Raw genomic sequence first — 22,399 nt, forward strand, 5'->3', positions numbered from 1 at the left:
TATATATGAAGATTACCTACATCTAAGAAAAATTCTAAGATGATTTCACTGAGAGATTTTTACAGCACCTGTATCTGGGTGGCAGGTTTAGTATGCTTTTTATTTTCTGCTTTTTGCTCTTTCTAAAATGCTTGCGTGTTTTATAAAGAAACTGACATTTTTATTATTCTTTGTTTTTGTTTTTTGTTGTTTTTATTGTCTTGAGACGGGGTCTCTCCATGAAGCCCTGGGCATCTTGGAGCGACTATGTAGATTACGCTGGCCTTAAACTCACAAAGATCCATCTGCCTCTGCCTCTCCACCTCTCTGCCTCTACCTATCTCCTGGAATTAAAAGCATGTAACGCACATTTTTATTATTCAAAAGTGTTACCATATAAAATAAGGTAAGCATGGGGTATGAGAAATTCAGAGGGAAATAAACCTTTAACACACCAGTGCTTTGTATACATTTTCATAGCTAACACATGCTCTGCCTCTCTAGGAAGATGATTTACCGTTCCTCATTAGTCACACTTTACAGGGCTAAAGTTCTGGGTTTTCAGCTGTGGCCCTGGGTACTCTTCTGTGTTTACTATGGGTTTTTTTTTTTTTTTTTCATCCTTTCCACAAAGACAGTTAATGAACACTGGGGTCAGGAAGGCTTACATGAAAGGTGCAGAAGTACATTTTATTCTTGCAAATAAATTGAGTACCATTATTGTCATCATCTACATATCATGCACAAAAATTTATCTTGCATAACCAACTCAGTAAAACTTTCCTTTTTCATATTCAGCCAAAGGATCCAGTTTCAGTCCAGGATTCAAAATTTTATTTGTTAACATCTGTTTAGTGTCCTTAGCTATCTTAGCAAAGATTTTGTAATGCCCCACAATGTAAACTTGCCAGATGAGTATTTCCTTATGATTGCATTCATGTTCAGTATTTTGGCAAGAATACCACAACAAAGATGGTTTGCCCTGTTTATGTATCACATTCATAAGGTTCATGACAGCAATGCAGCCGTTACTGATGATAGTAATTTTGACCACTTGAAGTAGTTTCATTGGGGGTCTGTGCTTTGGACAATGATTCTAAAAGAAGCTACCCGTTCCTAATAATTGGTATTTCATCTTCAATCTATTTTTTTCTAATTTTCTTTTCTTTTCTTGATCTGCTATAGGGTCTGATCTAGCCTAATGAGATGGTTCTCTAACTGACTTAGTTCACGTGTTAGCCTGAAGTCCTGATTCTCTAGCTTCCACCTTAGGAGTGGCGAAGATTGCATTACCGGCTGATGTGCCTGCACTTAGCCATTGTTAGCGATTGCAGTGGATCAAACTTAGAACCTGTGGTATATTGTAGCCAGTTCACTACTCACTGTGATACAGCCCCAACTTCACTGCTGCTAAATATGCTGATGGATAAACAATACCTGTGCTTCTGAAAGTATGTGTCCATATGTTAGAGTATGAGAAGAGGAGAGAATAAAATATCTGAGTTACTTTCAGTGCCACAAAAGGAAAAAATAGGGAAAAAAACAGTCTTTTGAATGAAAGTATAGTATAACTATAAATGTGCTGGGTCTAGATTTTATTAGTAAATGATTCATTCCTATTGTGGGGGTTACCTGTAAAAATACTTGATTTCCAAAGACTCAAATACCATAGAGGAAAGTGAGTGTGTTTACCTGGTGCTCGCTAGCATGGGCTTAATGGGTGGGAGTGCATTGAAAAATGTCACAATCATCTGAATGAGTAGGGTTTAGTCGTTTAGAGCCAAGTACAATTAGCAGTAAAAGTAGTCTAGGTATTACCAAGCTTAAATCCAAAGTACTTGGTGTAATCCTTAATCCAATACTTGTAAAAATGTTTTGATATTGCAAATGTTAGGTGAATCTACTGTATTCTTAGTTAAATCCTTTCAAATGTTAAATGCTTCTAATTAGACAAAATGAGATTTCCTTAAAGTAGGTAGCACAGTATGTTTCAGAACTCTCCAGGTCATTCTGATAAAAGTAAGACAAGTAGATTATTCTTAAACAATATGTCTGTTATTCCGGTCTGTGTCAAGGAGCGCTAACACTATGGGAGGGTTTCAGTGCTAAAGTATATTGGGAACCTCTAATAGCTGTAGCATCACTGACTGGAAAAATGACATGCAGGAGATACCTGTTCATCATGAACAAATAAATATTTTGTTTTTTTTTCTTTCTAGTTTCTTATTAGAAGATGGTAGAAAAGATAGGTGTGTGTGTGTGTGTGTGTGTGTGTGTGTGTGTGGTGTATTTGTGTGTGTTTAAGTTTTCCCACGACCTAAAGGATTTTCGGCTACAAAATTTTGAATTGTCTACCAACACATATAGTCCATTGACTATAAACATTTTTATGTGACCTTACCAATCTCATAAGTGACCTGGGTGGGGTCTAATTTAGGCTCTTTTCTTGGCCAGGCGGCTAAAGGCCCCTTTTTTCCATAGAAGCCTTGTGAAATCTTGCTACTGGCTAAGAATTTAAAGCAAATTATACTACATGAACTTAATCCTTAATGATGTATTCTTCCGCATGAAAATATTTACACTACAGTGGGCATTCAGTCCAGATAGTCAGAGTTTCATCTTAATTCTATGGTACAATGACCAAAATCACCTAAAACAAAGCATCATCTTTGCTAGGGATGGAGCAGAGCCCATGGGCTTAGCACTTAGCACTTCCAAAACTAACACAAATATGTATGTTTTGTGGTGTTAGACTCCTGTGAATTTGCAAGCCCTCTCCCTTCAGGGAATGTAATATAATTTGGAAGGCTGTTTCCTCTGGCATAACTGCCTGTAAGCTTTCATATGGAAGCTCAGGGATGATTTATTGACAGTGTGGTGCTGTCGTAAAGGATCCTTCTATCCTCAGTTCCTCTCCTCACACCCACATAACAACCCTTTTCCCGGTTGGGGCTTTAGGAAATGAGTAATGCTTAACCCATTTGTGTGATCAATTCACTTAAGCAGCTACTGTGAAATGTTAATCACAACTTTAATTTGTACTGCATTAGCATTTTGATTAACTTGTAGGCTTGCTAGGACACTTGAAGCACTTTTACTCATAGTTACAGCTCGGAAATGACTTTTTGATTAATTAAGTTTGTTAGACAGCAGCTGAGCTTCCTGAATGCTAACCTTCTGGGGGTCAAAGTTTAGGAGAAAGTTACAATGAACAACTGTTGCTACTGAAAAAAAAACCTTATAAATGTACTTTCAGCATTTTAATTATTGACAAAATATTGTATCCTTACTTAACAGGATTTGAACCTTTAAGTGACTGTGCCTTTTTCTCCAGAAAGCTATTCTCAGGGGCCTTCCTGTTCTTGCAAACATTCCAGGAGCTCTGAGCTAAGCAACGGGTTTGTTTACAGTCTATAACATACAAGCTTCTACAATGAGTTGCTTGTTACATTTGTGTTTGAGGGTTTATTATTATTATTTTCGTATGCTTTTCATTTGGGAATAGTTTACATTTTCAGAAAGGCTGTCTAAAGCCTTGCTGCTATGAATGTTCTCAGTCTTTTCTGATCTTGGAAGCTCAGCAGAATCAGGTTTGGTTAGTGCTTGAATTGGAAACTTCAGGAAAGGTCGCATTGAGTCCATGGGTGTCCAGCTCTTCTGTTAATAGCATCACACATATGTTAGTGCAGTATAGTTCTTATAATTAATAAGCCTATATCATTATTAATCAAAATCCATCATTATTAAGGTCTCTTTAATATTTATATACTGTCATTCAAGATACTACATAAATTAGCCTGGCTTTCTTGTCTGTCTTGACCTGTCTTAGCTATGATAGTTTCTCAGACTTTGGTTTTATCATCTTCCTGTGGTGATTCGCGTTCCTGTGATACTCCATCATTAACTTTGTTTCTCTACATCAATGTAACTTCCTCTCATTTTGAATGAAATAAATCTTTAAAATCGAGTAAGAAAATATTATTTTATATTATTTAATTCAAGCAGAAATGGCAGTGTTCTCTGCTATTGTCCTGATGGTGTGCTGATATGCTTGTGATCTCTTTATAATCAATAGATACAGTAAGAGAGATGATAGGGTAGAGGAAGAGTTTCTCATAGGAAGAAAGAATCAAGGAAAACTTTTTATCATAAGCACATGGCTGGAGCATCACTTTCCAGACTCCACATACTTTGCAGCCCAGATTTTTTCAAATGAAGTTTAAGTTGGTGGAGAAATTTTTATTAGACTTTTCCTTTGCTATTCTGTTTCGTTGGTTCTCTTGCCATACAGTGAAATTGACTTAATTGTATTAGTGCTCATTGTTCAGTTTTATTTTTGATTATTTACTCCAGAATGAATTTTGTTTCAAAAAATAATGCCTGATGAGCTGATGTTTAAATATAACTATATGAAATAAAGCTAACTCACATGTTTCATTTTGAATCTTGTATTGGCAAATTTATTCATAGACAGTAATTATTTAATTGCATCATTTTGTTTAAAGTTAGTGTTCATTTCCTAGGTGTGGGTAAGTCAGCAAAGGTAATGGACCAGTGAGCACAGGTCTGAAATTGGAACGAGACTAATCCTTACCTCCATCACTCTTCATGTGTGTTAGTTCCTAGTCACTGACCTTCCGCAAGCTTCTCTTTCCTTATCTGTCTCACAGTTGCTGTTGGTAAAGATTAAACTAGGTTATTTGTGAAACTTTTATAATCTGTATGCTTCGGTACAAATATTTTCATTATAATGTTTGCACACAGTATGACTTTATATAATTTACTGTTTGCGGATTTTCATAATAATTAAAGATTTCTATACTTGATACATTTAAATGTTCACTGTTTATAAATTGCCGTCATAGAAGATGAGAAGAAAAATATTAGATTTGGATAACTCAGTCCTTTATGCCACAGTGAAACTTACTGGGTTTAGCTGTTCAAATCAAACTTGAGAAGCCTTTTTGTGTTGGATATATAGTAAATGTTGAGGATGTGTAGTCTGTCCATACCATTTACTAAACAAAATGTTCACTCTGCATTCCTTTACCTTTGCATGTCATGAATCACTTCAGAAGTCCTTGAGGATGGAATGCCTCTGGGGTGTGTACTTCGTCTTTTATGGGGTTTGCCTCTGCTTCATCTTCTTCCTTCCAGTTTTGCTCCTTCACTCAGACATAGGCAGATACAGACTAATTCGTTTTTTTCTCCTCTCCTCTGAAACTCATGTTGAGCAGTTCTTCTTGTCCTACAGAGATAAAAATAAAATAAAATAAAATAAAAACTAGCCTCCTATTTTCTCTCCAACCATTTCCTTCTAGGGAGCCAGCTTCCATTAGAAATCCATTAGATTTCTTTTTTAACTGTTTCCCATCTTCCTCAAACAGCATTTCTAGTGCCAGTTAGGCATCATCAGTCCATCATAGTGACTTCAATAGATGACTTTTAAACATCATGATCACCTGCAACCTACACTCCTGCACTGTGATCAGTATCAAACTGCCTCACCCAGCAGCTTCATGACCATTGCTTGAGTCCCCTCTCATGATATCTTTATGGGTCAACTTGACTGAGCACTTCTGGTACTATATAGGTCATCTTTTCTCCCCTTCCTGTTTTCTTAATTTACTTCCTGTCCCCTTATGATTGTAGCCAAAGTATAGCCACTTCAACACTAGTGTCACAATGTGCTAAAAGTTCATACTGCCATGGGTAACTATGAACAGGAACTGTGAATTCTCTGCCTTCAGGCCATAATTACTCGTTATTGCAGGAAATGAGCTCCAAGCATTGTTGAATCCACTACAGAGTCTTGCTGTTGAGGACAAGGCTGCGCCAGGATGTTTTCCATTGTTTTTACCCAGTTTTTCTTCTAAGTAATTTTGTGCTCCCTTAATGAAGAGACCATTACCTTCATCTGCAGAAATGTCCTTTGCTTTCCTTTCATTGGTTCCATGAGACCATCAGTATTCAACAGAACTCCATTCTTTTCTGAACCCTCATAGCCTGTCCCCAGGATGGTCTCTTCTTTGTACAGCTTATTTGGTATTTACTAGAAATGACCGTAAAAATGCTAGAGTTCACTTAAAAAGATAGAAATCAAATGTTCTCAAAAAACAAATATATAGTGTATCTATCTATGTTCATATGTCATTGCTAAAATATTAAAGCTTATATGGAAGGCAGAACTCTTTTTTTTAAAAAGTGACAGATCAGAATCAGTTATTCAGATGTGGAAAATGAACCTCGATAATTAATTTGCCCAGAGCCTTACAGTTAGAGGTACAGTTCTCAACTGTTGTTCTGTGTCTAACATACCACACCAGCTGCAAACCAGTGCCAAGTATGTGTGAACTGCACTAAAGTCATCAGCTTTCCTTATTCACCACTTCCATATCTTTATGTTCTACCAGCCATAGAGCAAAATATTGGAAGAATTTGGTCAGTGCTGGACATAGTCCTTTTTTAACCTCTTTTTCTTTTGTCATGACTTAAGCAATGTAGTATATTAGGTATCTGTAGGCGATTTAAGATAGAGAGGAGTATATGCATATGTTTCAAATAAATACTACCATTTTAAATAAGAGACTTAAATATCCACATATTCTTGCATCTTTCAGGGTCTTGGATCCATTCCATAACAACATTTTGTTTTCTGTAATTGAGAACTATCCTTGAAGTCCCATTGGATCTAATATGCACATTCCTCATAAAATCAGTTGTTCTAAATCACAGACCCACTCAAATTCTACACACCTTCCACATATTCTGATTCATTGGCTGTATACTAATGATATTTACTACTATATATGCTATTATTATGTTACTATTAATTATATATACTATTTACTATACTCCCAGCAACTTGAATTCCAATCCTAACCAGACTTATTTTCTAAAACTTTGTAATCTTAAATATGTTTCTTTCTCTCTCTGAGCCACACTCATTATAAAATGCAGTTAAATTTAATGTTACCTAAAAAATGCTAATAGACGGTTTGACAATTAGCAAGCATTTAGCAAATATCTCTTCAAATCACAAATTACTTCCAATGTCGTGGAGGCTGCTCAGATGGCCTCCTGTGCCAACCTCTCCTACCTTTCTGGGTCTTTCCACCTTCCCCAGTTCTGCTACTGATTCGTTTGTGAGCAGTGCTGCTCACTGTAACTTTCCGGCTGCTGACTCTGTACCCTGGATTTCTGAGTCCAGCTGTAGTCTGTACTCCCCGTGGAGTGTGTCTTCACCTCAGTAGCCCACCTCTCTTCAGAAAATAGCTGGCATCCTTACTGTTTCTATTATGATAGGTTTTTGCTGTCTAATTTTATAAAAATGGATACAGTGCTAGAAATCACATCTTTATTCCCCTATAGCTAGAAATGATAACCAATGGAAATTGATTCCGATTTAGTAAGATAAAGTATTATCAAGTGCTGGTCCCTATCCATGTTTTTCTGTTCTCAGAATCATTCTAGCTTTGTCTCCTCAGTGTCCCAAAGCAATCTTCTTTGGTTGGCTATCAGATATCTATGATAAACTCTGGAGTGACCTGGGAAAGATTATTGTACAATACTAAAACACAGAATCCTTCCCAGGATCAGTCCTATGTTTCCAGGATCCTCAGTCTCCCATCCGTATGACCCTCCAAACAGTAGCATGAGCTTCCACTCCACCTGAGAACCAAACTGACATCTCTTAGTTTGTCCTGCACAGGTCCTTTTCCTTGTCCCTTGATTTCTTGTAACCGCAAACCTCTCCTGATACCCAACCCATACATCTGCTCCTGACCATAGATGCTCCTCTCCTCTACTCCTCCCTCACTGTGAAGAAATGGACATGAAAAAGATAAAAGAAAATCTCTGCTAGGAAAGAGGGAAAAATATTGTTTTATGATGTTAACTAGGTCTCTGTTACCATCTCATGTGCAGCAAACAACTGCTGGGAGACTCGTGTGTGTATTTTCTCTTTGCTTCCAAAGAACCTCTTCAGGATCCAGCAGTGTAGACTGACTTTCTCAAGTTTAGATGTACTTACCAGATGGGATAAAATTAGGATCCAAGTCTGTCTGACATCAAAGTTTGTGTGTTTTTCTTTTATACTGCTTTTAGTAGATCTCATTGATTTAGTCATTTAGTCATATTATAATATTATAGTTAGATTTTTATGTATACTTTAATAAAAGAAATATGTCTTAGTATTTTATTGCTATAGACACTGTTGACCGCAGTAACTCTTATAAAGGAAAACATTTAATTGGGCCTGACTTACAGTTCAGAGGTTTAGTCCATTTTCAGCATGGCAGCACAAAGACAGACATGGTACTGGAGAGCAGCTGAGACATCTACATCTGGATCTGCAGGCAGCAGGAAGAAAGAGTGACACTGGGCCTGGCTTGAGCTTCTGAAACCTCAAAGCCCTCAAAACAAGACCACACATACTCCAACAAGGCCACACCTCCAATAAATAATACCACTTCCTATGAATCATTGGGGGCCATTTTCATTTAGACCACCACAAAATATTTACTGAATACGCTGTGTTAGGGCTAGAATTACAAAGAATATTTATAAATTATCATGACAAGAAGGATATAGTTTACAGGATAATATATAAGTAGAAAATTGTGGTAAGTAGAGGCAAAGGAGACAAACTGGCCTATATCTGTATTGAGGAATCAGGAAGGCTTCAAAGGTTAAAAGGGAAATTCTGAAGTGTATAAGGTTAAATGAGTGATATTCATTTTAAAAATTAACCACTAGTGTAAATCTGGAAAACACCAGCCATTTTTCTTACTCCACTGAGAGTATATTGGCCAAGGTGATCAGAGGGAAAAGAGAGACAGTAATCATAGGGTTTGGCTGCTATGCAAAGACATGTCTGTTTTTGTTCACTACACAGTGTAATGTCATTGGAAATACTTAAGTAGGGGAATGGGCTGTTCAGTTTTACCTCTTAAGAGAAGTAAGTATTGGTTAAAGAAAATTGAGTTAGAATGGGAATAAATGAAAACTTCTGAGGCAGTGAAGGTGGGAGCTAAGCAGTGGGGCAGAGAGGACAGCAACTCTAGGCAGTGGTTGGCAGACAGATGTGTAGCGGTATTTAGTTCTGCAGGTTTGTACTGTTGCAATACCTTATCATCCCTTTCTTTTCTGTAAATTAAAGATGAGTTTCAATTCATGATAGGACTTTCACTTGACGTAAGCACTTACTTTGCATGATTTTCTTTTTGTATTTTCACATCTGGATCATAGAGTGAAAACTTGCGGAGAACGCTCATAAATTTTATGAAATCTTTCAGCTTCATAATGAAAACTTCAAAGTTAAAACCATATGGTTAGTCCATCCAACTGTAGATGTGAGCCTTTGGTCTGGAATTTATTTCCAGTCACATTACAATACAAAATCAAAAGTAAAATTGCTTTTGTTAGTCCTCATTACAACTTCTAAGTGCATCACCATATTGCATTAGTACAGTTACTCATTTCTCTTTTCTGTTCTCTAAGATGGTCTCGAGCATTGTGATTTCTGAACCACATTATTTTCTACATAGCATTCATTATAACTCATTTGTCTTGTACATCTTAATGAAATTCTGCTTTGTCGAAAAAGTAAACACACAGTGTTTCTCAGAGCTATGTGTGGATGAAACATTCAACACACATACTTATATATCCACACATGTAAATATATCTATGTCCAGGCTTTTGGTGTATAGCTAGGAGCCCAACAGGTGCTAATGACCAATTTGAGTGTTCTATCATACTAATCATTATATCCAAGAACCCTGGTCCATTTCCCTATATTGTACATAAAAGAGCATAGATTTTATTTGACAGATTTTTATGATTATTTTACTTTTTGTAAATCATAGAACACAGAGTTGAAAATTTAAAGCTTATGAGAATATATTTGCACTGATACCACAGAATGGTAGTAAGCCATACTACTAACATAGATTAAATACAACATTATAATACCTTAACATCAGTGAGATATTTACTGTAAAGTATCATTGTAATAGATTGCTAGGTACATCTCAAAAAAAAAGCTAGCACAGTCCCAAAACTGTATAACTGCCCAGTATCATATTAACTTACATGTCTTTCAGTCAGCATTCTGCAGAATCTCATTTAATTGAAATCACTTTGCCTATGTAAACTTCTCCTCTGTTTATATAAGATTTCACTGTTTAGTTTTGCCTTAAGCAAATGCAGCCTTTTGTTTGTTCATAAAACATTAGATTGGATGTAAAGTCTAATACGGATTGCTTCCGTCACTGATCATGGACCACAGGCAGTTGCCAATGCAGTGTGCTCTATTGTCATTAAGAATTGGCCTATATCCTTAGTCTGCTCTTTCAGAAAAATATTTTTTAACAAAAAAAAATACCCTTTTTCCCTACAGTTACTGGTTTTACATTTGAAAGACAGTAAAATTTACATTTTAAATGCTCTTGATGCTGTGAATTATCTATTTATTCAAAAAAATGATGTTTTTCTTATTTCTAGAGACACTAATATCTAACTTTTTTTTCTGTCCTCAAAAGGGTATATTTATATTTAATCCTTCTATGGGAAGTTCAGATTGTTCCCCAACTTAACTATAGCTCAGTTTTTAGTTTCTGTTCTGATACATAGTAGTTTTAAGATATAATGCTTCATTTTCCTGCTTTTTGTTGTCGTTGTTGTTAAGGCTAACATGATTTTCCTTATCCAGGCCATGTTGGATGTGGCTGCAAGCCAGGGCTGGCTGGTGACTGTCCTGAATATCACCCACCTGGTTCAAATGGTGATACAAGGCCGGTGGCTAAAGGATTCTTCTCTTCTTACAATACCAAACATAGAACAGCACCATCTTCACCTTTTCAGGTAATTGTTTTGTCAATGTAATTATTTTAATTAAAAAAAAAAAAACTCTTTAATGGGGTCAGGGGCTGAGATCCCGCCCAGTGGTCTATACATGCCATGCTTGAGCCCAGTCACTGTGACCCACACAGCCACAAAGGCACTGCTCCTCTTCACACTCACAGAGCTACTACGGTCCCAGGTTTTGCCTAGGACATTGATTCTTTCAGGTTGAAAATAACTCTTTTCCAGGGGGAGAAAAGTCTGGGTTGTGTTATAATAGCCTCCCTTGGAATGGGGTTACTAGCCCCAAGATGAGCAGCAAGTTTAACCTCTTATTATCTAAACCCTTTCCCTTTTGCAGCGTTGGTTGGTCATACGTATACTTTAATTGAATTTATTCCCTTGCAATATCAGCCTCCATTTAAGACATTGATAGTGTACTTTGTGATCAAGCATAAAATAAATTGCCATTTTCTTCTGTAATACAAGAGAATTAAGGAATCTGAATTGTTTTCAAATGAACATTATACTTCTGTAAAATATTTTAAAATGTTGTTTGATACACTGGAAGAGCTATGTTAGCATCAAATTATTTAGCCTTAGGCCTCGTGCAATAGTTATAAAGGTTTTAGCCAGAGGGGAAATTGCATAATACATTGGTAGTATTTAAATGAAATATTTTTTTCACACCAGTGCTTCATATTTGAGAGACACTTTTCAACCAAAACCTAGTTTTGCAGTCATGAAACAAAGTTTGCATGAAGCTTGCCATCGTGTTCCTTTTGTAATATTATCAGCCAGGAAAGGTGTTACAATCATTAGAGCCTATAGATAGAAATAACAACAAAACCCTCAGGCATGGGTTGGGGGATGTAGCTCAATTGATAGAGTACTTGTCTAGCAAGTAGGAAAGCCTTGGTTTAATTCCCAGCACTATGTAAACCAGTCCTGTTAGTATACAGAACATAGGAATTGGAGGCAAGATCAGGTGTTCAAGGCAATCGTCAGCCACACATCAAGTTGAAGGTTAACCTAGGTAACATGAGACCCTAGGAGACTCATACGAACAAAACAAACAAATAAATAAATAAAATACCTTAGGCATATATAGAGTCCCTCCAGGAGATCCTCTTATTTAATTCAAATATATTGGGCTCCGTGGCACTCTCAAGATGTTTGAGTCTACCGTGGGATATCCCTGAAAAATAATACAATTGTGCTTAGAGAAAGACATGCTAGTAGGAAGTATTAAGAGGAGGCAGACACCCATATGTGTCTAGCTGTCTCAAAATCCTTTAGCTGCATTAGTAAATGTTACAAACGCTGGATTCCAGCAGTAAAGAAGGCATATTAAGGGACCAGGAGGTCTATTATAAGAAGTAAGAACTAGCAGGGGCCTAGGAAATCCTCTCTAGTTTTCTGGAAAAACCTTAAGAGTATGAGTATGATTCCAGTTGTATTTTTTTCTTAGCATAAAATCTAATGGCCTGTGTTCCTGTAGACACCCACTATCTGTGAAACCTAAGTATTGAATGTATAGATTACACTTTACATATTTCATATAGTAGTAGAGATGACTTAGAGAATACTGAGTGTTATTTAAAAGTTAGCATAGTGGCATAAAAAATGTACATCTATTTTTTAAAAAACTGTTAAAGCCACTGTCATCATTTGGCTGTGAAGAAATTATTTTATTGGTGTATATTGTTTCATAGGAAATGGAAACCACCAGTAAAGGGCCCACATGCTAGGCCAACATCCATCGAATGCCTTCCTGAGCTGATCCATGCCTGTGAAGGGAAAGACCATATATTCAGTTCCATGGTGGAGAACGAATTACAGTCAGCCAAAACAAAGCAGGTATATCCATCTCTCCTCCAGGTCAAGACTCCTTAACTTAGAACAAAGTTTCTTCAACTGTGGGGCACCAACCCATGTGGTAATGGAATCATGCAAAATTGGTAACAGTGAAGGGTTTTTGACATAATGACCGAAAGTTAATTCAAAATCAAACATATCATGCCTCTGATGTGTTCCAAGCATTTATCATCCATGTTTCATGTCACAACCTCACTGCAGCCTTGATTCTAACACATAGTAAAACACACCTTGCATTGTGTGTGCTGTTATGCTTCACAAGGCCAGTGACTGTTACCTGAAACACCTTAGTTTAAATTTGGGACTATTGTATTTTTTAAATTACAGTATTTTTTACTGGACATATAAAGTTTTCCTCTCTTATGGAAACATAATGGTTTAATTACTGAGAGCAAAAACATTGAATTTCATTTGGGGGTAGAGGGTGTGCCTGGGCATATATACAATCCCTTCAGTTACTGGTTTATGTCTTATGTCTTACATTAATCATTTTTCTCTTCCTAGATTATAAGAGAGTCTTTTAAATACTCACCTTTTGTGAACCATATGACTTGTATATACAGTTAGATTGCTGTTGTGAAAGGCAGAATAAGTTGTCTATCCAGTCTTTGGGGAAAGAAATATCATGAATGAATGATGCCAGATATATTTGACTTTCTAGATTTTAAGTTGTTAGCATTTTATCCTGAAATTTTAAAGTAAGTATTCAACATTTCTTCACAATTCTGCAACTTCAGGTATTGAAGAAACTTTTTCTAAACCATGTTTCTTTTCCAAGTGAAACTTACTTTAAGTAAGACTTGGTAAAAGTGTAACAGGCGTAAGTATCTGATTGACTGTTCAGTTTCTGTTGAACCCCAAATTGACACAAATCATTATTTAAATATTCATAATAAATGCCTATCTTTCTAACCAAATTACCATGAAAATTATGAATAAAAACATCTCTGAATTCAAACAAGACTGCTGTTAGCAACAACAGATTTCTCGCATAACATACACTGATTTCAAGCCAAGTTTTAGATGTGATGAAAAATTAGAACATTGTTATAATTAGTTGAGGGAAAACTCAGAAGTAAACTTACTTAATTTATTTGCATAAATTGCCATTCTGTTATCTTTAAAACCAAATGCAAATTGGCTCTGTCTGATATGATGATGGTTATTTGGCTCAAAAGTGCTTCAATTTGCAGAGCAATCTGGTGTCGGCTCTGCAGTGAGGCGATCCCAGGTAACATACAAATCCTGAATTATTCCAGAAATTAGTATGTTTAAAGCATCAATTTAAGTGCTAATTGCAGTAGTAATGAGAAAAAGCAGTACAACTGTGAGATTTGCATCTCCTACCCCATCAGTATGCCTGGAACGGCTGCTGACTGGCAGAGGATTTGGCTGCTAATTAAATAATTGTATGCATGGCAGTGATCTTGCCTGATTCAATAGATGAAGATTAATCCTCAGATAAATATGTTTGGCTGGTATTGAAATGTCTTAGCCGTTTTTCTTAAAAATAGCTCATGATATGTGTGTATGTATGCATGTATGTATATATATCCACATGCACGTATATATTGTGTATATATTTACATATATACATATATACACACACATAGTAAGTAAATGTGTACACATTATAGGCTGAAAAATTATACTAAATCCTTCCTAAAGATTCATACTTGTAAAAGCCAAGATACTTTTAAGAGAATTGTAGCATAATTCAAAGAGTTGCTCAAAGCAGAACACATTTTATTGGTAACTAATTTATTTGTGCAAGTAAAAAGAAAGAGTAATAATGTTTGTTTCACATATGTCATCTCATTAAATAAATGCCCTACTGAATTGTATGTCTCCTTCACCAATTTTACATGTTGGCCTGTCTTAAGTAGGGCAGTTTCTCTGCTCACTAACTACTAGTTCTGGCAAGGGCTCAGCCAGCATGTGTGCTTAAACTCTGTTCTATAGCTGTTTCAGAATCTAGTTCCAGGCATAATTTCAAATTGGTAAGAAAAAGTTATTGGATTCAATTCTCATTGAACTAACTTTTCTTCCTTTTTTTTTTTTTTTTTATTCCTGAGGGTGGTTTGACTCATCCTGGCTACTTCATCTCAATTACAAACACTCAGCAGCAGTAAAACCACAGTGAACAAGCAATTAAAGTCTAGAAAGAAAACTGTGGTATACATTAAGGAATCAAAAGAAACCAAAGTGAAAGTGATCATGGGCTTTTAAAACTACATTAGGAAGTATTCTAGATTGATAGTAAGTTTGCCACATACCTGTAAATCTTACAAAAATGATAATTACCTTACCACCTTGAGTTTCTTGTGGTTTCTAGTAATATAAACTTTCAATTTTTTTCATTCTACATTGTTGAGCACTGACTGATTATTTGCAAGTGTCTTAAAGAAGATGCATAAAGTGGCAAAATATTTCCATTCTTTTTAAGTTTATTTTTTTCTTTGTGTCTTTCACATCATGCATCTCAATCCCATTCATTTCCCCCATCCCTACACACCCACCTCTGCCCCTGCAACCTCTCCCCCAAAATAAAATAAAATCTAAGAGAAAAAGGAAAAAAAATGATCAATCTCGTCATGGACACTGTAGTGGGACACAGTAGATCATGCAATAAACCCCTTTTTCTATATATCTTTACTTGCAAGTGTTCATTGCAAAGAGTCATGGGTCTAGTTCAAAACCTCTGGTTTCTGCTACACTATTGATGCTAGGCCTTCACAGGGACTCCTCTTGGATATCCTGTTGTTTCCCTGTATCTTGGAGAGCTCGTAGCTTTGAATCTGCAGGACTGTCCCCTTCATATGTTCCAGAAGATTGTTATTGCGGTGGATATTGGGGGTGGGGGGGGCGCCAACTCATAACCCTGGTTCTGGACCTGGGTACTTAACAGGGTTGGTCACCCTCCCATTTCTCCCCTGTCCTCACCACCAGGGTGAGCTCTCCAGCATTGTCGTGGCTACTTAACCCCTTGCAGTGATAAGCAAGGTGTGAAGCCAGTTCTGCTGTTAGACCCTCATGTCAGCTCTCCTAGACCTACACCATCAGGGCCAGTTCTACTGTACTGCCCAGACAAGGTCCAGGGGCCACATATTTTCCCTCTTTATAGGTGATGTTTTAATTAGTACTGTCGGAATAACAATGCGAAAAATATTTCCAGACTAAATTCCAGAATTACAGGGCTCCCTATGAATTATAGCTATTACAGAATTTTACTATAGAAATTTACAGAAAAAAATTAGAATGTGAACAAAAACAGTTGTGTTGTGCCATGTTTCATTAAGTTGTTTAATGAAAGACACTGACATCAATTTATTTTCAGGTTGTCTTTATAGGCCCACATAATGTTCTCCACATTAAAAGTCACTTATAATATCTGAATAAGCACATCTCTAAAACAAAACCGTTAACAATAAACTTTGTTGCAGGGGAGGCAAGGATTCCAGACTGGGTTTCTCTGTGTGGCCCTGGCTCTCCTGACTCTTGTAGACCAAGCTGGCCTCGAGCTCACAGAGATCTGCCTGCCTCTGCCTCCCGAGTACTGGGATTAAATGTGTATGCCACCACTACCTGTAACAGTAAACTTTTAATCATGTTTACTTTTTAGTATAGCCAGTAGTTACTTAAATCAGGTGACATGTACAATAAAGAGCAAAGTTTAGATTGCAATGTCTTTTTTTAAAGCAAAGTTGAAATCATGAATTTTCCACGTTTACAAGTATAATAAAAGAGAATGAAATATGAATGAGTAGATGGGTCACAGCACCAGCAATATCCTAGTAGCAGCATAAAGCTGGGGAACGTATAAAGTTTCTCTGTATTATTTCAACAGCTGCATGAACACAGATTTATTGTCAAAGTCAAAGACCAACTTTCTAAAAGCACACCATTTTATAGTTGTTCACTGCGTTTTCCACTAATTATTCCTTTATTATTTTTCTTTTTTATTCAGGCATGGAATTTCTTATCTCGCTTGCCAGTGATGAATGTTGGCATAAGTGTTAAAGGCTCATGGGATGGCTCAGTTGAAGGACATAAAGAACTCTCCATTTCAACTCTGACAGCAGACAAGCGAGATGACAACAAGTGGATCATGTTGCATGCTAATCAGCAGTATGTGCTTCAAGTCAGCCTGCAGAGAGTCCATTTTGGGTTCCACAAGGTGTAGCATTTGCTTTCTATCCTCAAATATTTCACACCAAGTATTTGCATGCACCACCACACATATCTTTTCTATTACTAATGTGACCGTGTCATTCATGAATCCTGCTTTCTCAACTGGCATTAGCAGCTAGTGTTGGTCTTTTGAAATTCGTCAGTTCTCATGTGCTGTTTTTCATGTCCAGAATTTCCCTCCACCTTACCTTGCCTGTCGCACTATACTCCTAGATTTCTTTAGCTGGTGTGCCTTTTAAAGTATAGAGTCCTTGAATGCCCTCCATTCTAACCAAAACAGAATCTCAGGGATCTGATACGCTCCTAGGTGCACCCAGTATTTTGAAGGACATTAAACTCTGAGAAGCACTGCCTCGGAGGATCTTGATGTGCAGGATCTACAATACACTAGATGCAAATGAGGCTGAGCTTTCCTCTGCACCTGAATAACACACTAAGCTTTTTTGAGGCTCAGTTACTGTATCTGTCTGCCTCCTTCATTTTAATGCATTAAAGAAAGCTTTGTCAGTTTCATGCAGAGAAAAATGTTTAAGATGTGTGTCTTGATCATTGAAATATCCTCTTGGTAGATTGCTCCTTCACCACTGTAAAGTGAACTTCTAATTGTAGTTAGAAGTCTAGGTTTTTTCAGCACTAGCTACACCTGCTAGCTTGCTCGTTTCATATGCTTGAGATACTTTTTCCTGTCCTTTCACCAACCTAAGGTTGTGTGTCTTTGATAATTACATATGTTTATTGAAGGCAGCAAATATATGACGCTTTGGGGGTGCTGAATGTATGTGGTGCGCACACAGGTGCATATACACTTTGTACAGATACATGTGGAAGCTAGAGATTGATGTTGGTGTCTTCTTCGATCACTCCTAACCATATATTGATTCAGGGTCCCTCAGTGAACCCAGAACTCGCTGATACAGCTCATCTAGTAAGGCACTGCAGGATCCTTTTCTCTACTTCAGAAGTACCAAGATTATAGGTAGGCCGCCACAGGTACCTGGCACTTCTGTGGGTCCTGAGGATTCAAACTTCAGTCTTCACACTCACACAGCAAACTCCTTACCCACTGAGCTATCTCCCCAGCCCCTGGATCTTAGTTTTAAATCTTGCCTCTCAGTGTCTTATATAGGAAAATATTTAGTTGGTGCTGGCTTACGGTTCAATACTTTAGTCCACTGTCATCATGACAGGAAGAATGGCAACATGCAGGCAGACATGGTGCTGGAGAGGTAGGTGGCTGGGGCTTCTACATTTGGATCCACAGGCAGCATTAAGTGACAGTGGCATACCAGACTGGACTTGAGCATTTGAGACCTCAAAGCCCGCCCCATAATGATTCGCTTCCTCCAACAAAGCCACAGCTCCTATAGCAAGGCCATACCCATTAGTGTCAGTCTCTGTCAGCCCACGGGGCCCATTTTCATTCAAATAACTATAAAGGTGTATGTTAATGCCTGTCATTTCCTTGATTTTTGTAATGTTTAGTTCTTCCTCCTGATGACTTAACTGCTGTTCTAGCATGGTTTATTGTTTTCTTGTGGGTCAAAGGATTCCCTCAAATATTTGTGATACTGGCTTACCTTTCACAAATTCCTTCAGACTGTGTTTGGTATGGAAATTATTCCCTTCTACTTTTAGACCAAAAGGTGCTAGATATTGTGATATGGATTGACAGTTACTGTCTTTCAGAACTAAAAGTAGGTTGTTACATGATGTCATGGCTTTTAGACTTCTATTGACAAATCAACTGTTCTCCTGGTGTATTCACCTTTATAAGTGACTTGGTTCTTTTCTATGTTTTGCGTATTTAATGTTTCAAGTATAATATGACATGGGAAAGTTGTCTGTCTGCTCGGCATTGTAAATGCCTCATATATCTACATAGCCATCTCTTTCCCTCAATTTGGAAAATCTGCTGTTTTTATTGAATATATTTTCTATGCCTTTAGCTTCTCCTATGTCTCAAATTCATATATTTAGTTGTTAATGGTGTCCCATAGATCTTGTGTATTCTGTTTATACTTTCTCATTATTTTATTTTCGTCATTGTCTGAATGTTCTCTTTTGTGTATCTTGTCTTCTAGCTCTGGTATTCTGCCTTACACTTAATCCATTCTATTGGTAAAGCTTTCATTGATTTTATTTGATTTACTGTGCTTTAATTTTCAAGAAAATCTAATTGCTTTGCATATTTCTCTACATTTAGTTCCTCCTTTTATCATTTCATTATGATGTGCTTGTACATACACAAATGGGTGAAATGGGAGTGTGTGCACATGCGTGGAGACCATGGGTGTTGTTCCTCTGGAGCCATCCACCTTATTTTCCACCTTACTGTTTTTAATGGGGTTTCTCACTGTCCCTGGGGCTTACTGATTATCTAAGCTGGCTCACCAGCAAGCCCTTGGAATCCTTTCATTCCACCTAACCAGTTCTGAAATTAAAGCCACACACCACTATGCACACTTGCATACTTTCTTCCAGCCTCATAAGTTCCTTTGTCATACCCTATATTGACTTCCTAAATTCATTCAAGTGCTTTGTTTGAATTGTTTTTAATGTATTCACTGACATAAAATGTCTTCTATGACATCAAAGATTTTTATGGCATTAAGTTTTCGTCTAGTCCTTCATTTGAAAATTTGTCAAGGATTTTATGTAATTTACTTTTATTTGGAATCTTTTATTTTGGAATTGACCATTTTCAAAGAAAGCCCATTGCCACGATTTTTCATGTTTATTGTTCTTTGTTGGGACTTACCTATCTGAGCTTAGGTCATTAGTTGGGATGTGTTTGTTTGTTTGTTTTAAAATTGTATTATTTCAGTTGAACTATTTGCAGTGTTCAAGTAGACTATGTTGTAGTATGGGTGAAGTGTCATTTCTCCCACTGGTGACTGAAGTTTAGGTGCTGTAGTTAAGCACTCATTCAGCGTACATGCTCAAGAAAACAGACGCAATCTCCATCGCCAGTCTTTTTGCAGGAAAATACCAGCTAGGCGCAGGCGCAAACAGTCCCAGTCCTGCGCTAGTATAGAAACGGGTTTAGGGCATCCTGTGCCACCCTTCACCTGTTGTGCTCCGGCATCCTGTGCCACCCTTCACCTGTTGTGCTCCGGCATCCTGTGCCACCCTTCACCTGTTGTGCTCCGGCAGTGCACAGCTAAAGGGCAAGCCTATCTATGCAACTCCACTCCAGTCTAAACTTCAGACTCTATTTCCACTTTGTAGAACATTGTAACAGTTAGGCTTAAAGTTTAAAAAAAAAAAAAATCTCCTCAATCTTAGAAAATCTCCAGACTGGATTTCAGAGTATAGTCTCTTGGCATTTCCCCTAAGTCCCCAGAATGAACTGCACAAGACCCTCCTCAGCCTCTAGAGCTCCCGGAAATAAATAAGTAGATGGATGGATGGATGGATGGATGGATGGATGGATGGATGGATGGATGGATGGTTGAGTAGTAAGTAAGTAATAAAGTAAAATATATCTTTTTATGTAGATTTTATTCTTGGACAGAACAAAGGGTCTGCTTTTGTTTGTTCATTATTATGAGGTTTATTGTCTAGTCTTGACTAACGTGTTCATTTGCTGACTTTTTTCCCTCACTATCAGTTCTTTGTGCATGCAACTTTGGAGGATTTATGTAACATTTAAATGTAAAAATGTACCTCAGATTTTCATTCTGTCTATGGAATGTTAATGTTTATTTTAGGAATGGCGTGTAAACTGAATGTCATGACTCAGAACTTTCTGTTCTAGCTGAACTGAATGTTTTGATAGTCATAGTCACAGGGTGGCTCCTTGATATGCTCTGAGAGCCTTAAAGAAAGGGAACTAAAGACATAGTAAAGAAACGCAACCAGAAAGGAAGGGACTTGAAAACATCCAGCTAGATGTAATTGAGCTTGAATTCAAGTGAAACAGCATAGCCTTGTAAACACACCCGACAGACAGGAAATATAGGCATGACTCATGTTTTATCTTTCTTCTGGTTTTCAGGGAAGACATGAGAGTTATGCAGTTACTCCTCGATTTCCCAAAGTAAAAGATGAAGGATGGTTTTTGATATTAGGAGAGGTGGATAAGAGAGAGATGATTGCTTCAAAACGAGTAGGATTTGTTCGAACTCATCATGATGCCTCGCTCTCTTTCTTTACTCCTGAAACACCTGGAAGGTAAGCAGCACCATACAATCAAGTTTCAAAAAAGTGAAGTGTGCTGATTCTCTGTCCTGAAAAATCTACATTTACTGGAGTATGTACTAATGACCTTCTGTATAGGTATCACCTTTCACCTATATTAATTATCATGTTTAAATACATATTCGAACTATTAATCACCAACTTTTAAAATATGGCTGCAAATTTACATTTTTATCTCAGGTTTTTCTTCTATTACCATTTTTTGTAGACAGTGGTATGTTTCATAAAGATGCTCTCACATGTATCATGTACTTTCTGTTTTTCTTATTTCAGATACATCTTCACCCTATATCTCATGAGTGACTGTTACCTCGGCCTAGACCAGCAGTATGACATTTATCTCAATGTGACAAAAGCAAACCTTTCGACACAGGTCAGCACAGAGATCTCCGATGCCTTCACTGACTTGGCAGTATAGTAACCTGACCCAAGGCCACTTGAAAGAAGTGACTGAGAGTCTTGGCTGTTCAGTCATGTGGACAAGATGAATTACTTGGTGTCTACCTTGGCAGAATCAACTTCTAACCTCAAAACATCTAGGAGATTGACAGTGGCTGCCATGGTGATTTCCAGCAACATTAGCCACAGAGGCCTTTTAGAAAGTGCTGCTTTTTGTAACGGCTTCATGGGTTTCTTTAATGTAAGATAAGTAAACATGTAACATGATTTTTAAGTTGTATATGTTGGAGGTGACAGATATGAGTTATCCTACTTTGCATCTCAAGTGTACTGTTTACATGAATGCCATCTACTCCTTTTTCTATTGGGAATTCCATCAAGACATAACAGGTTAGGAGTTTAAGCAATATAAAACATGTAAATCTGTGAGGTAATCCAAGCTGGGTATTATCAGCAAAATTTATGCTTTGGTCTGATCACATGTAGAAATAGTTTCACAGATTTCTTTTTAAAGATAATAATATATGATATAAAATTGTATTGCAGAGATCAGTGGTGATTTCTTAAAGAACATACATTGATTTCAGAGAATGTAAACACTGTAACTGGTGAAAATAAAATATATAGAGTGCTCCTTCCAGAAAACCCAGTCTGGTTTTTTCTTGTTACCTTCCCATTATATCCCCTGATCCTCATCTATTCTTTTTTCTTTCACTTTTCAAAACTACTTTCCTTCGCTGATATTTTTTCCCATACAAGAGGAAAGTTCAGTGTAAATCATAATTTTTTGTTTGCCTTTGGGGTTTGGTTTCATTCAGTTTTGCATCTCAGGTTCTCACCGAGTAATCTAGCCTGGCCTCAAACCTGGGGCTCTTCTCCCTCCATTTCCCAAGTGCTGGATCTCCAT

The 22,399-nt window shown here is 37.1% G+C and overlaps 1 protein-coding gene across 1 annotated transcript in view; it reads left to right on the forward strand.

Moving 5' to 3' along the window:
• Ascc3 (activating signal cointegrator 1 complex subunit 3) overlaps window positions 1-22,164 on the forward strand; it is a 289,294-nt gene extending 267,130 nt beyond the window's left edge. Inside the window, exons 38-42 of the mRNA XM_050120173.1 lie at window positions 10,640-10,845; window positions 12,540-12,684; window positions 16,670-16,879; window positions 20,891-21,066; window positions 21,367-22,164. Of these exons, the coding sequence (XP_049976130.1) occupies window positions 10,640-10,845; window positions 12,540-12,684; window positions 16,670-16,879; window positions 20,891-21,066; window positions 21,367-21,511 (882 nt within the window). The 3' untranslated portion in view covers window positions 21,512-22,164. The remainder of the gene's footprint in view (window positions 1-10,639; window positions 10,846-12,539; window positions 12,685-16,669; window positions 16,880-20,890; window positions 21,067-21,366) is intronic.
• Window positions 22,165-22,399: the final 235 nt, after the last annotated feature.

This window comes from Alexandromys fortis, unplaced genomic scaffold (genome assembly GCF_014885135.2).
Source record: "Alexandromys fortis isolate MF-2015 unplaced genomic scaffold, M_Fortis_MF-2015_v1.1 scaffold_141, whole genome shotgun sequence".
Taxonomy (NCBI): Eukaryota; Metazoa; Chordata; class Mammalia; order Rodentia; family Cricetidae; genus Alexandromys; species Alexandromys fortis.